At 41.6% G+C, this 15,901-nt stretch overlaps 1 protein-coding gene across 4 annotated transcripts in view; it reads right to left on the reverse strand.

The window, feature by feature from the left end:
• Positions 1 to 13,128: 13,128 nt before the first annotated feature.
• CTNNA2 (catenin alpha 2) overlaps positions 13,129 to 15,901 on the reverse strand; it is a 3,890,250-nt gene continuing 3,887,477 nt past the window's right edge. For all 4 annotated transcript variants that reach the window (XM_044061988.1, XM_044061987.1, XM_044061989.1 and 1 more), the window contains exon 12: positions 13,129 to 14,241. In XM_044061988.1, coding sequence (XP_043917923.1) covers positions 13,954 to 14,241 — 288 coding nt within the window. In that variant the 3' untranslated portion in view covers positions 13,129 to 13,953. The remainder of the gene's footprint in view (positions 14,242 to 15,901) is intronic.

Raw genomic sequence — 15,901 nt, forward strand, 5'->3', positions numbered from 1 at the left:
AGCCATGGCTTGTCCCTGGAACAGCAGCATGGCTTGTCAAGCATGACATCCCAAGCAGACAGACATTAGATCCTCTTGGAATGACAGCAGTAATTGTGCCACCTGTTAAAGCTGATCATTCTGTGTTTGTACTGTGACATCATTCTTGGTGAGGGTAGGATGCTGCAAACAGGCAGTGTCATACCAGCCTGGAGTACATACTCAGAGAGCTCATCTATGTCTCTTTTCATGTAGTCCAGGGAGGTACATCTCAGGTCATTCACACCAGCATGGACAATGACTGCATCATATTTCTACTTGCTTTGGGGTGACCTGCGTACTTGTGTTATGTGGCGTATTGTAGCAGCCTACAGGCAGCTTACTGCACCCTTTCCCTTGTTCAGTCTGGCGAGTGGGACAGCAGTGTGTCTGCCTATAGAGTCACCTATTACAACTGTATCAGGCATGTTGTTTCTCCTTCTGGCCTGTGACCGTTTGGCACACCAGCTTTGTGTACTATGTGTTGCATGTGCTATGTTTGGAGGTTGTGGTTGCTTGGGGGTCTGCTTTGGAGGCCTCTGTTGGTGTGGTGTGTTTGTAATTAGGTTTTTCTGTGTTTATGTGTTTAGTTTGCAGTTGTGATAGGTCTATGTGGGACTGGGTTTGTGGTCTGTGTGGTTACCTTCTCCTCCTGACTAGTTTTGACAGTACTGAGTTGAGGGAGCTCAGCCTATGGTTTGGATAAATGGTTGCATCTCTCACATATATTTGTATTTCTTGGGGGGAGTTGAGGGTTGTCTGTGTACTTGGGGCAGGTGTAACATTGCCTCAGGATTCACAGATTCAACTTGTTGTAGCTGGCCTTAGTGGATTGTATGTGTGGACATATTTTATTGCCATATTACTGATCAGTGATTACTTCCCTTTTTATGTTTGCTCTATCATGTAGTAGCTTCCTCATTCTCTTGCATGGTTTGGTAATGGCTGGAGTCCAGCATGCCAGATACCTGCGTGTATGGCATTGTGTCTTGTTGTTATTTGTGATTGCATAATCCAAGCATTCCTGGCTGTGTTCATGGAATGCCTGTATAACAGGTTCTGAGGTGTGGCCCATATTTTGCACCTGTACAGGGCCTTTAATGGATTACACATCAGTTTGGAGGGGTGCAACTTATGCTTTACACATGTTTTTCACTGTGGTTTTCTGGCCAGGGAGTGTGGTCAGAATGTGTATATCCAGTGTGATTACTCTATGGTCTGGTCTTACCAGTGAGGGATACTCTTGCCATCCAGTACCCATGTTGCTGATTATCACATCCAGTATGCTTACCCCTCTTGTGGGAGTGGTGCGTTGTTCCTGGGCATTTTGGTTTATGGATTCTAGGAACATTTCTCCTACAGTGTTGGAGCTAGTATAATGCTCCCAGTCTATGTCTGGGTATTTTCAGTCAACCAATATAATGTGGTTTGGGGGGCTTGATATATTCATGTATTCCAACATAGGCCAGGTGCAGTTCCTGGTGTTTGGATGGTAGTCTGTAGCAGGCTATAAACTGGGAAGCAGTTTTAGCCACTGTTACTTGACCATGGCTAGTCCATGCTGCTTCTTGTTGTGGTACCAACATGGGGGTGTGGTTATCCTTGACAATTATTGCTAGTCACCCGCCTTTTGTAGCTTGTTCCATGTTTTGAGGCTGTACAGCACAGTATGAGGTGTAACCTTGTATTGTTAGGGTGCTGTTGTGAGCCTTGACCCAGTTTTCTGTTACAGGACAGATATCAACATTCTCCATACTGGGTGAGTTTACACTGCACTCATCTTGCTGTTTAGACTTCTGGCATTGGGTAGCATTACATCTAGGTTCTTATCCCTTGTGGTACCTATGGAGGTGGGTTTGTGTTCTGAGCCTTACCTATTCAGGGCACTCTGTGGGTAATGACAGCCTTTGCCAGTATCCATGAGGCCTGGACTGATAGGTGCATGCCACCCCTAGCAGGTGGAGCATCATGTCATGCTCAGCATGTCATCCCAGGCTGGCACACATTGGATCCTCTTTGACTAACTGCAATACTTCAGCCAATTATTGCAATTGATCATCCCATCATCATATTGTGGCATCATGCTTGGTGAGGGTAGGATGTTAGTCAGGGTCCTCAAGTGTGCATATACTACATGGTGTTACATTACTTAACACATGGCATTTGTTCCTCAGGTGGTGCTGCAGGGCTGCCTCTGTCGGATGCACATATTACACTCCCTGTACATGTTTTTGAGCAGGTTACGTCATTTTCTGCATCCATGTTATTATATGAGTGAGTCAAAGAGGGGTATCATTCCCAGAGTTCCTACTGAGCCAGTGCATGTGCTATGCGTTGCCTCTTTGCCAAGGCCAAGGCATACTGGGCACGCCTCCTTCTGCCTACTCCGAGTCACGCTCTGCCTGTGATGGCCTTGGCAATGGTGGGGGGCTGTTTGGCCCGGCCCTGTGCTGGTCCTGCTGCAGCTGTTTTCGCAAGATCATACTATGTAGCATAGCACATACCATGACAATTTGGGTACATGTAGTTGGTGAGTACTGCAAGGCTCCACCAGATGTGTCCAGACACCAGAACCGTGACTTGAGCAGCCCAAACACATGCTCTATTACATTAGGTGTTTGTGCGTGTGCCTCATTATGGCGTTCCTGTTCAGGTGTGTGTGCATTTCTGATGGGTGTCATCAGCCACGGCTCCAGTGTATAACCTGCATCCCCCACTAGATGTCCATGTGGGATGTCCCCATTGGCAAATGTCTGGTACAGCTGCGTCAAATGCCAGATATGGGAATCATGGTAGCTCCCAGGGCAGCCAGCACACACATTCATTATTATGCCCTGGGCATCACACAGAACCTGGCAGTTGATGGAGGGGAAGCCCTTGCGGTTAATGTAGACCCTACCCCTCTCACCGGCTGGTGCTTTGATGCATATGTGCATGCAGTCTACTGCACCCACTACCTCAGGGTATTCTGCTATTTGCTGGAAGAGACGCATATTGCTGGCCAATACCTCACGGGCATTGGGGAAATATACATGATCACCGACATGTACTGACATGGCATCCAGGAACTGGTGCAGTACCCTGGAGGCTGATGCCTGTGATATCCCCATCATATCACCAGTTGGCCTCTGGAAGGTACCTGTTGCTAGTATTCTTAGGCCAACACATACCTTGGTTTCCACTGGGATGGGTTCCCCTCTGTTGGTTCTGTGTGTGAGGCGTGGCCTGCACAGCTCGACAATTTGCTGCAGGAGGTCTCTGTCCACTCTATAGCTCCACTATCTCCAGCTCATGTAACCCGTGGTAGGTGACCCTGGGCCTGTACACTCTTTTCTGTCTCCTCACTGTGGGTTGTCTGGCACCATCTGCATTGTCACCACCCTCAGCAAGTCGCCTGTGTCTCCTTATGACAGCTATGGCAGCCCCTAGCATTTCTGCTCTGAGTTCAGCTTTTTCAGTTTTCACTTCTAATAGCTTACTCCTGTCTTGCAGTGTCTCTTGAGAGAAACATCCTGCACTGCTGTTTGCAGAGTTTTAAGTGCTTGGCTGAGCTACTATTCTGCCTGCTTCTAATTGTTTTCACCTGCTAGCTCCAGCAGTATTCCCTGCTAGCTTCCTACTAATTCTGTTGCTTCCTTTTTCCTTTCTGTTTCCTCAGGGGGGAGCAACGTGCATACCAGCAGAAACACGCTCACAGTGGCTTACACGTGTGCACACATGCTTACACAGTTCAGAATCTACTTATTCGGGTTAAAACGTGCGCACACCAGTGCAAACAGTCTTACAAGTCTGCCAACAGGCTCCCATATGCTCAGTCTGCCTTACACGTGCGCACACTGCCCCACACGCGCTTCATGGCGCGCACACGTGCACATGCACGCCCAACAAGAAACTTTGGTGTAACAGTGTACACCTTCCATTTCTTGACTTTCCCATGCTTATCTTGTGGCACTCCTCTTTCCATGATATGTGTCTGACATGTGTCACGTAACACTGACCACCAATGAACTGCATTTCTTTCTACCATTCTCCCCTGTGATGTCACCTATCTCCTACTCTATTCCTCCCCCTTATGTATCTCTTACACTACTCAGAATGTGCTCATTTGCTATGTGACAGTGGAATTCAGTATCCTAACACTCATTTACATCAGATTGCCTACTAATGCTTAGTTACATCTCTTAGACTCAGCTTCCCCCCTTAGCAACCACTAAACGGTGGCCATGTTGTTTTTGGTCTGCTGGTCCCTGTATTGTAAATCCATGTATTGCATAAAACCCACATTTGTGGGTTTATAACCTTCATTTTTATGTGTTATACAGTGCAACCCATTTGTGCGGGGCTGCACTGCGTTTAAACATCGTCGATCGCCGAAAAAAAAAATTATTATTTTTCATATTTGCATCAGGGTACCTTGCCAGTGGCCACATATTTGGCCATTGGCATGCTGCCTGACACATATGCACCCTTTATTTGGAGCTGACATGGCTCCATTGTGATTTTTGCAGAAACGTACTCAGTTGTCAACTGAGTACATTTCTGCAGCTAAAACGGCTCTTACACGGGCTGTTTTCTGCTTCGTGGATCGCTACTCTACCTCATTTGCATGCCTTTCGGCTGCAAGTGAGGTATTTAGCATATCCACGCCCAGTCCGTGTAAGAGACGTTTTAGCTGGTCTCTTACACGGAGTTTCAGGCTGTTTCTGGATCGCGAGGCTTGCATGGAGTCTTACACGTTTCTTACACTCCGTGCAAGCCTTCGTGAATCCTGCCCATTGAATATTATTTGTATGCTATTTCTTTGGATTGTAATAATGTTCGTATTTCTCAAAATATCTCAACAATCAAGTGACACAGACACAATAGCTTCATATGACAGTTCACAGCTGTATGAAGAAAATGGTGCCTACGATATGCGAGTTGCTTGAATGGTTACTGACATATCATAATCTGTTTAAGCAACATTACAAAAGAATATTTACTGTGTTTATTGTAGCTTATACAATCCAATTTAAGACCAAGATCCGAATTAATGTAAACCACTGTAAAGGTTACTTTGTGCTAAACAGTTTCCCTTTACAGTGTTCTAATAATTATTTATCATTCTAGAGATATGAGCATTAGTTTCAACTGTGTGTTGATAACTTTTTTTTTTTTTTTTTAAATGGCTTGGGCAACGCCCAGTAGGAATTAGAGTACAAATTCAAAAGAGTTCCATTGGAGGGGAAGGAGAACTAGCCTCCAAAACAAAATGCACTGGTCCATCCCAAATAAAAAAGTATATACAACACAAAAGGGAAAAATGTCAAAAATCAGAAAGGGTACTTCCCATGAAGATAAAAACTCTCATCAAACTAAACAGGCAACTATGAGGACTTATTAGGTCAAACAAAGCCAACTTTGATGTTAAGATAGCCTCCTTGGTGAAATATAACAACAAGTCCTTCTGGTATGTCAGAAACCTCAAGGGTAGCACACAGCGATGTGCTGAACTGCTGGTTAATGGTGCCATATTCACGGAGTCTGGCAATACAGTGAACCTGTTAGTTGGCAAATTTAGTTCCAGCTTCACCCCACCTCTCACTCACAGCCATCTCCCAAGAAATATCTGCCAATATAATCCTTCCAAATATAACTAGGGAGATGTACTGGCTATAGTCACTAAAGCTAAGAACATGGCCTCAATGGGCCTCAGTAACATCCTAGGATTCCTCTTGAACAGTCCAACATATGAGTTAGCAGGCCCCTTAGAGTTACTGCTTAACTACAGACTTAAAACAGGCTTTGTGTCATGGGAATAGAGGACTGAGACAGTCACCCCCTGCCTTCATAAGGGTGACTTTCGATAGATCCTGGAAACTACAGACAATTAGTCTGACTTGTCTTACTTGCAAAGCCATCAAAAGAATTAGGATCCATCCCAGTTTGGCTTTGTGAATGGAAGGTCATACTTACTGAGCCTGGTGAATGTCTTTGAAAAGGTCACTAAGAAAATGAATGAGGGGAAAGAAGTGCATACAAACTACCTAGATCTGGCTACAGCATTTGATGCAATACCCCACTTGGGCATTGGCAACAAACTTACAGAGCTAGGCATAAACCCCTTTATAACACAGTGGATAGCTGGCTGTCTCACGGGTAGAAACCAAGATGTTAGGACCCTCCACAAAGGGGCTGGTCAAGTGTGGAGTCCCACAGAGTGTGTGCTGAGTTCGCTTCTCTTTGTCATCTACTTCTCTTAGGTCAAAGTCAACATCAAAGGCCTCTGGATGACCAATTTTACAAATGATTGCAAACTGAGTGAAGCAACACTTCAGGAAGTAATAACAGAGAAATGTTTGGTGCCAAACTCATGGCTTAAAACTTCATACCAAGTAATGCATTATTATGCCTTTTGGGAAGTCAGCTACCCTGGATAACTATGTCATTAATAAATCACCCCTAAAAGTTGATTCACCAGTTAGGGATCTGAAAACTCATGAAGACAGTAACCTAGCCTTTGACCAATGTGTGTCCAAGGTAGTAGAAAATCCTTTTATGTTGTTCAACTTATAAGTAAGGTCATGACATCTAGGTCCAGAGAGGTCATACTACCACTGTAATCAGCTCTTATCAGACCCATCATGGAGTAAAATGCCCCCTTCAGTATGTACCTGACCAGACACATGCAGCAACTGGAATGTCCGCAATGGATCCTTACAAAAAGAATAAAGGGAGTAAACACCATGTCCTGTGCTAATCACATCAAAGCCCTGCCTCTTTACTTGGTATCATAGAGACTTCTGAGAGATGATCTTTGCATGGCATACAATGCATCCTTGGATCCCTGTTATGATGAGTGATTTGCACATCTGAAAAATAAACAGCATCAGAACTACTAGATTTTGCTTGTAACATAAATAGGACATGTTAGCCAGCCATATATGCTTCTCAGAGAATTCCCATTCTCTGGAACAAGCTCCCCATCCATGTGAAGCAGAGTTCCTTCCTAACCCTATTTAAGTGCAACTTGACCAATGGATGATCAATCAGTAATTCACCCATGGTCTGGTGGCTTCGGGCCCACTGAGTGGTGCACAGCTACAGTTATCCCACTCCACAAGGGGGGGATCCACCTTGGATCCCGGGAACTACTGCCCCATCAGTCTGACGAGCCTGATCTGCGAGGCCTTGGAATGTATTATCATGGAACTTAAAAAAAAGACATGGGTAACCTTCAAACACCGGACCCAATACAGTTTGGGTTTGTGAAGAGCCGATCTTGTCTCCTGAACCTGACTGACTTTTTCGAATCAGTCTCCAGAGCCATGGACAAGGGTAAAGTGGTCCACATAGCCTATATGGACATTGCCAAGGCCTATGACACCATCCCCCAATCTGGAATCATAGATAAACTTACTAAGCTGGGCATTAATCCTTACATCACTCAATGGGTTGCCAACTGGCTTACTGACATAATCCACACTGTAAAAGTAGCCGACTCCAAATCCAGCTCCAGACAAGTGACAAGTGGAGTACCTCAGTGTTCAGTCCTGGGACCGCTCTTGTATGGTATCTACTTCTCTGAAGTACAGGCCAACAAAGTTCGCAGATTACTGCAAACTGGGAGCCATTATTGAATCCCCAAATGATGTGGATATTCAACAAAAGGGCCTTACAGAAACAGATGCTTGGTGCCAGAGCCATGGGCTCAATCTCAATGCCAAGAAATGTATAGTTTTCCTCTTCAGGAAAAAACATGTACTTGTGAATTGCTGCATAGGTGGCAGTACACTAAACATCGAAAATGTGATAAGTAACTTGTGGACAGTGGTCTCACCTTCAATAACCACATTGCTACAACAGTCAGGAAATCCTTCTATGTGGCACACCTCATCACTAAGGGCTTTTCATCCAGAAAAAAGGAGGTCATTGTCCAACTGTACTCATCCCTCATTAGACCCATTATAGAATAGAATGCCCCGTTTGGTATGTACCTCTCAAGACATCTGCAACAACTGGAAGGCCACAGAAATACCTCACTAAAAGAATCACAGGCCTAAAGCAGATTCCTTATGCTGACCATCTAAAAAAACTCCACTTATACTCTGTCGCATATCATCCACTCAAGAGGTGATCTCTGCTTAACATACAAGGCCATGTCAAACCCACAGCTGCTGGACATGCTACACTTAAACGAATCCCAATCCCTCAGAGATACACGCTCCAGGGATCTAAACCGTGTCATCAGAATGAACAAACCATGATGCAGGGATAGGTTCCTGACCCAGAGACTCCCCAGACTCTGAAATAGACTGCCCATACATGTCAAGCAGAGCACCTCTTTGGCCCTCTTCAAAAGGAACCTTGATGATTGGATGGGAGATAGGAAATTCACCCCGGGGATCACGTCAGTCACCCTGCTAGACAGGGATCCAGGGAAGTAAATACTGTGGGAAGAAATAGCCAGAGAATTGTTATGGCTAGGCTTGTATAGGCCCTAGGGTTGATAGCCTAGTACCAACCTATGAACCTTTGGTGCCCATGTCTCTGATGGGCAGAAGCAGTCAGTAAATCGCTCCCTATATAAATCAAATTTGTGGTTCATATTGCATACTCTGGCATCTAATCTTCACTTTCTATACGAAACACTTCACTTGAAGCTGTTTTATCCAGTTATCGAGTCATCACCAAACTGGCTATCAATGGTCATGTGACCTTTAGACACGTAATTGCAAAAGTCTAAAGAAAGTTCAAGCCAACTACTATAGCTAAAAATATTGATGTGGGGGTATCAGTACAGCAAACTTAAGTAGTATGAAAAAAGGGTTAATGACATCTACTCAAGTTATTATTTTATGCTGGTTGTAAGTTCAAATGTTCAGTCTTTGTATTACATTACTGACTGGAATAAAGCTTATTTGTTTGAGCTCCACAGGAGCATATATGGAGATGCTATCATCCATTCAGGGATACATAGCGGAAGCCATCAACATATGGCACTTTAAAAAAAAAAAAAAAAAAACATTAATGCAACATTTGATGGGTGGAAGTATAACGATGACCCATTGGTCTGATACTGTAGCACACAATACTGCTTGGGAATGTTGGCAGCTCATACAATAAATATGGCATCAAGATGATTTTAAAATAGAACACTAAAATGGCAGATTAAAGAGACACAACAGATGCATAGATTTAATCTTCAAAATCTTTACTGCAACTCCCATATGATGACTGCACAAATGACACATACAGCATTCTGTAGAAGTCCCTTTCTCTAGCATAAAGACCTTGCTCTCAGAAAAAAAGAAGAATCTAGACTGTGAGAAACACACACTTGCACAATACTTTATACCAACCTACACTAAAATGTCTTACACTGAGGCTGTAGAAGAATAAAATCCTTGTCCAAACATCCTAGACCCACAAAAACTTATTAGTGAAAATCTAACACCACATCATCTTCTGACACACTTACAACAAAGACAAACCAAGATTTACATAATGTCAAATCCAGTACACCAGTCTACAAATAAAATATTTTAGTAATTGGTAACTCTACAGGCAGACACACTAGTTCTCTTCTCACTAGGCATGACAAGGGCATGGTGATAGTGAGCTGTCTTCTATGTGGGACCTTAAGGACCTTTCATCTAACAAGTCTGGCTACAGCATGGTGGTGGTCCATGTAAGGGGAAAAGAATGGCATGCAAAACTCTGATGCATACGCATTTTGACTTGTCCGAAATCTCTGCATGTCACAAATACAAGTGAGTCTTGACTGGAGTCATTTCTTCTCCAACAATGATGCCTAGGTACAAAGAACTATAATTGGCTTATTCAACTGGATAAATAGTTGGCTTCATTCTAGGGGATCACTTATGTGCCAGCATGGGATGAGATGCTTGATAATCCTGCATGCTTTCCCAAGGGTGGCCTGCACCTCTCATTCCAAGGCTTTCTCATATTGGCTAAAGCATTTGGCTGCTCACATATTGCCTTTTTAGGCAGAGTTCAGTTAATGGGCATCCCAGTGTTACTAACATATCCAGTCCAAAACAGGATTGCATTATGGTGTCTTTACTCAATAACAGATGTCTCAATAACAGAATACCCAGCCTTGAGGATCTCATTTGAAATGTATCCATGTCAGTGTAGCTACTGAAACTTAGTTTAAACATTCAGAGAACACTCCCTCCATACCTTGGTCCTGATGGCAGCTGTGGTGGCATCTCCATATCTGTTAGGGACCATATGACCTCTAGACAGATTCCCAGATACCCACAAATAGAGCTTAGTGAACTCCAAATCACAGGGACTGCTATCAGTTTACAGGCTGTTGACTGGACACGGCCTGTGCTCTCTGAAAACCATGCAAGGTTCTTAAATGTATATAATGAACTCCCTATGAACAAGAAATCCATTATTTTGGAAGACTTTAACCCTAATTAATTGATGTGCCTGCATCTCAAATGTAAGATATATTCAAAGGTTGCTAGACTTAGTAAATCAAATCTCCCTGGATCAGACTGTTAACAACCTTACTAGAGGACATAATATGGTTTACCTGATCCTTATGAATATAAATTCTTCATGGGCTAATTCACTCTTCAATCTCATTTCCCAGTTAAGTGGGATCATTAAACTAGTGACCTTCACCTTTAAAATTTAAAATCTCTAAGCCTGCTGATACCAATATCGCAAACTTCAAGTATTTCAAATGTACTAATCCCATTCATTTCTATGAAAAAGTTTCAAATTTTTTTGCTGAAACCTGTATATATTTCTACATGTGAACTTTTTATTGCTGTTCTATAGTAACACTATGCAACTTGTACACATCTCTGTAAAATTGTGATTTCTTATTTTTTACATATAACAACTTCATATTTTTACCATTGTAAATGTATCTCTGTTTTTATATTGTGAAATGTATCTGGAGCTTTTCTCCTCGGGTCTCCACTGAAAATGGCCCCCTGGCTCAGTTGGACCAACCTGGTTAACAAATGATAATAAATAAATAAAATAAAGTTTACATATAGCAGCATCCTGGAGATGATGCCATAGCAAGAAAGTTCACAAAGAGTTCTTTGCCCACTTAAATAAATATATAGAACTGGCGGCCTCAAACAGATCTAAATATACTGGGAAATTTAAAACCGAATCATCCTGGTGGTCCACCAACATAAATAATCTCCACAACAAAAGAAAAATCAGCTTGTTAAAGTACACAGCAGGTCAAAATACTCTCAAATAAAGGATAGCATCAGAAAATTAACTAAAAACTTGAAATATATCATTTGGTCTATTAAGGTAGCCCATGAACTTAGGTTAGCATCTGAAGTTAAGGCCAATTACAAATCCATCTTTAGTTGCATTAGAAAACTAAGAAATAATGCCAAACATTGCTCTGAACTTATTCAAAATGGCACCACCTACTCAGGTCCAGTAGACTTAGCCAACACACCTGCAAACAAATTCAGTCAAACTTTATTCCAGAGACAACAACACGAAGTCCAGTTATCCTTGAAGCTCTCAAACCGAACTTCTTCATCACTAAGGAATACGTACAAAAGGTGCTCATCAAAAATAAAAATAATTGTTCCATTATATCTGACAATATACCTGTCTGTTTAAAAGTACTAAACAAGCTCTGCCAGATTCACTCCTTACACTACCTGAGTTTGACTACTGGCTTACTCCATTCAGTTTAGTGCTCAGCAGTAGTGAATGTCACTCCACAAGGGATGGGACTATAGGTATCTGACTGTCTGTACTTAGTGTAGATGAATAAAGCTATGATCTGTTAATGAGCTGCTCCTTAATGCAGGGATTGATTCACTCAGCCTTTTTTTGTCTACAACTCATTTCAGCAGACAGTGTTTCTAGATGCCACTGAAAAGGGACACTTGTATCCAAGCAGGCTGTCCCAAGCTGTTAGCAAGTGTTCCACATTTTTCTTGCTAATTCCTGCATCCTTCACATAGCTGCTAATTAGTGCTTTACATTATGCTTTTTGATTAGAAATCCCACCGTGTGCCTGTAGTTTAATGGGTTGGCAGATGCATATTCAATATGTTCAAGTGCCAAGGGAAGAGAAGATTACTGCTGCTCATACAAAGTCTGGTTCTAAGGTATGATTGTTTTCTTTTGTTTAACAAATGACTGTTAGTGTTTTTGCTGTAAAATCTGAAATAACAGTTTTAAATTAAATTCAAATCACTGTGATTACTGTAAAAGAAAAAAAAAATAGTATGCACACTGACCAGATTGAGTTTTTTATGATGAATGGGTAGAGAAAGCTACAGTCACGCAGTGAGTAGCATTGTCATAGCCAGCCTTAGGCATAGGCCAACTAGGTGGCTGCCTAGGGTGCCACTCTAGCAGGGGTGCTTTTCCAGTATTTGCTTGGTGTAGGTAGACCAGGATGGGGCACCAGGTGGTGTGTTGGGGGGGGGGTGCCATGGAGGCCTTTTGCCTAGGGAACCAGTTGATCTAAGGCCTAAACATTGTCACCTCACAGCAAGAGATTCCTTGATACTAGCCTCGGCTGTGGTGCCTTCTTTTGAGAGTTTCCATGATCTCCTGTGTTCACATGCATTTCATCTCGGTCCTCCATTTTAATCCTATATTCCAAAGAAATGTAGTGAGTGAACTGGGAACTCTGAATTGGCCATAGGTGTGACTGCACATATGGGTATGTGGTGTAGCAGAATGACTGTGTCAGAGATAGCCACTTGGTGGTGTGTTCCTTTGGTCTAGATGCCTGTCAATGTTTAATTGACACCCTGACCCCATGTTCAAAAATGCGAAAAGGGGGTTATTGATTAATGTATGGATGTTTAGAGACAGATAAGCAATGGGATATTGGTAGGGCTGTAGTGGGAGGGGTGATCCATTACTCTGCTTATGGCACCATTTGACCAGGATATAGGCTCTCATATGTGTGCTTCTACTGGTAAAATATGTCTAAGATGTTTTAATAACACGTAAGTAACCCTTGACTCAGAGTATAATGTCTGACATTTTCTTGCAAAGGACAAACATAAAAGTTTATCAAATACCACATCCAAACTGCTTCTAGTGAAATACTTTTCAGTAAAATAAAGATGACTCCTGACAGCTTGACAGAGTTAAATGAGTTTATTGGAGAGCACATTGGTACAAAGGCATGTTACAAACATAAGATAGAATCAGAACTATCCATACTTGCACACAGTTAATTTTCACTAAATTTTCTTCTAAACATTCCTGCCTGTTCTTCTAAATCTAAAGAAAACAAAAGGCAATATCAGGCACCTTAATGTGCTTCATTTAACACCACAGAGGTGTTGATGGGTATGTGTTAAACTTTGTTTTAATACCTTAACAATGCATAACATGTGCATTATTATCCCATCACTACAAAAACTTAAAAAGTTAGTAAAATGATAACGGAAGCATTGATTCTAGCTACAGTAGTTTCTTTAGTTTTAAGGTTCACGCACTATACTGTATTAGTCTAAGCTTTTAACATGATGTAACAGATGTCAGGTCCACTGGGTCAAATATTCCTTGTTTCCAGCTAGCAAATGCTGCATATTATGAAAGAAGCAAACAAACCCTTGTTGCCTAAATCTGCTGTATGACCAGTTCTCATTTCAACATACCTGCCAACTCAGAGTGTATTGTACACACAGTTTCAGTGCTAATTTAGCCACTTTCACATTAATTACTTTCAAGCATTAATAGTTTCTTTGGACTGTGTAATACTTCATTAGAACAAATTCATAGCCTAGTCAGTAAAACATCATATTACAACAAACAAATTGCTGCTGTTTTTATCAGGTAAGCAGATGAACGTTTGTTTATTTATATGTGACTGCTTCATTCTTATGTATGTACAAGTCAGCAGGTATGCTTTCTTTACAAAAAAAAATTAAGATGTATGCCCTGTCACTGCAACCTAGTGTTTCAAAAGGTATCCATAGCCTTGAATTCACTTAGAGCTTGTACTGGAGAAATGTGTTTCTTCTGAGAACCTCTACGAACTCGCGTGTGGTATTCATCAGGTTTCTCTCTCTTTACCAGGGGCTTTTTCTCTGGAGCTTTCATCTTCCAGGAGACAACAGGTGAGTTCACAGCAGCTGTACCATATACCTTCTGATACTTTGTGGAAGCCACGTATGATGCCTTTACAGTCACTACTACAGCATTCATCAAGTTTTTAGCAGCCTGAATAAGAGATGTAGCACTATCCAGCTGAAAAGACAGGAAAAAAAAAAACACAAGAAACAGTTAGAAGGTAAGGCACATAACAAATGCTGCAAATGTTTTGATCTGCACCACTTTTCAAAAACAGTACAGGAACAAAAATATACAAAAAAACTTTTCATTTTGTGGGTAAAACATGATGTATAAGTTTCAGCTGAAGATATGCTACCATGTACATAAAAGTAAAGATTGAATGCTAATGCGGTAAAACCTTGCAGAAAATATTAAGTTGCTTCAGTATCTTAAAAGCTTCCATTCTTAGTGTATTGGGTTCTGTAATTTGACATTTAGTGTTTAGTCTGTTTACTTCAGGCATGATAAAAGTTAGTGAATCACACACTTTATTCTCATTTAAAAAACTACAAATGTTTCCAACATCTGCTGTTACTGTTAGTATTATTATTTGGTTCTAAGTATGACACATATATTTATATCTCAACTTATATGCTAAACATTAAAGCAAAAAGCAAACCACTCTTCAATATGTTATGCATTACTAGCTGAACAGTAAGACATACTGTTCTGTTGACATCCATTTCTGTAATCACATCCACTGATGCCTTTCCTCAGCAATGTAGTGAGTTACAACTAAATAATGTTTTTTTTTCTTAAATATACCCAAGTGAAGTGCAACTATTTACAGAAGAGCAGCTTGGCATGCATAAATCCATAATCACAGCCATCTTAAACAAAATAAAGGAAGGAGAGGAATCAAGAAAGACAGTGTTCAGTACTTAGGCAATCATTTTCCTCTTGAAAGGAATGCATAATTTAAATTTACAAACTGCCAATGGGGACATATGCGTGTCTGTGCTGGGTCTATATTACAACATCGAAAAGACAAGCGTTCGAACGGGTTAAAAATCGAAAATGCCATACCTCGAAGTTACTTTTGTGGGGGGCTATGCCCCGCACCCACCCCTGCTAATTATATATACCAACTCTGAGATTGCACTATAGTGAAGAAAGGGCAAATTTTCCGATCTTCAATGTACCGTGATCTCACAAAAAACACATCGATGAATGGCATTTCCGATATTTAAGCCGTTCAATCTTGGGTCTATATTATATTCTCAAATGCCGATAATGTCGAATCTGACATTGTTGACATGAGAATAGTGAACGCTCAGAATCTCAAGCATGTAAATGGGAATCACCATAAGGGGAGATTTCCATTTACTGCAATGTAGTGCGGTCTCGGAGTTTGTATATTTAAGTAGCGGGGAGGTGTGGGGGGTGCAGCCCCACATATGGGTGGTGCAGGGGGGCTTTCCCCCCCTGCTTAAACCCATTAGGGTACTTTTTTCTTTTTTTCTTTTTGTCTTTTTATAAGGTCGACGTTTGAAGACATTGATAATATGATGTCAGGCATATGTTGTTCGATGTTTTCAACCGTCAATCTTATAATATAGACCCTCAATCTTCAGCCTCTTCGATTTCATAATAGGAACCCATCTGTGCTAGCATGAATTACATCTCTTACAATAAGTTCAGGGTATTCTTTTTTCAAGGAACTATGTGAAACTAGGAAATATAGGTTATTTTGCAGTCGGCAAACATCTGACGTTTAGTGAGAAGGCTTCTATGCAAAGAATATGTAGAAACTAAACTATTACATAGCATGTATGTGTATCACATTAGGGCATGT

This window comes from Protopterus annectens, chromosome 2.part1 (assembly GCF_019279795.1).
Source record: "Protopterus annectens isolate FY-2018-M chromosome 2.part1, PAN1.0, whole genome shotgun sequence".
Taxonomy (NCBI): domain Eukaryota; kingdom Metazoa; phylum Chordata; order Ceratodontiformes; family Protopteridae; genus Protopterus; species Protopterus annectens.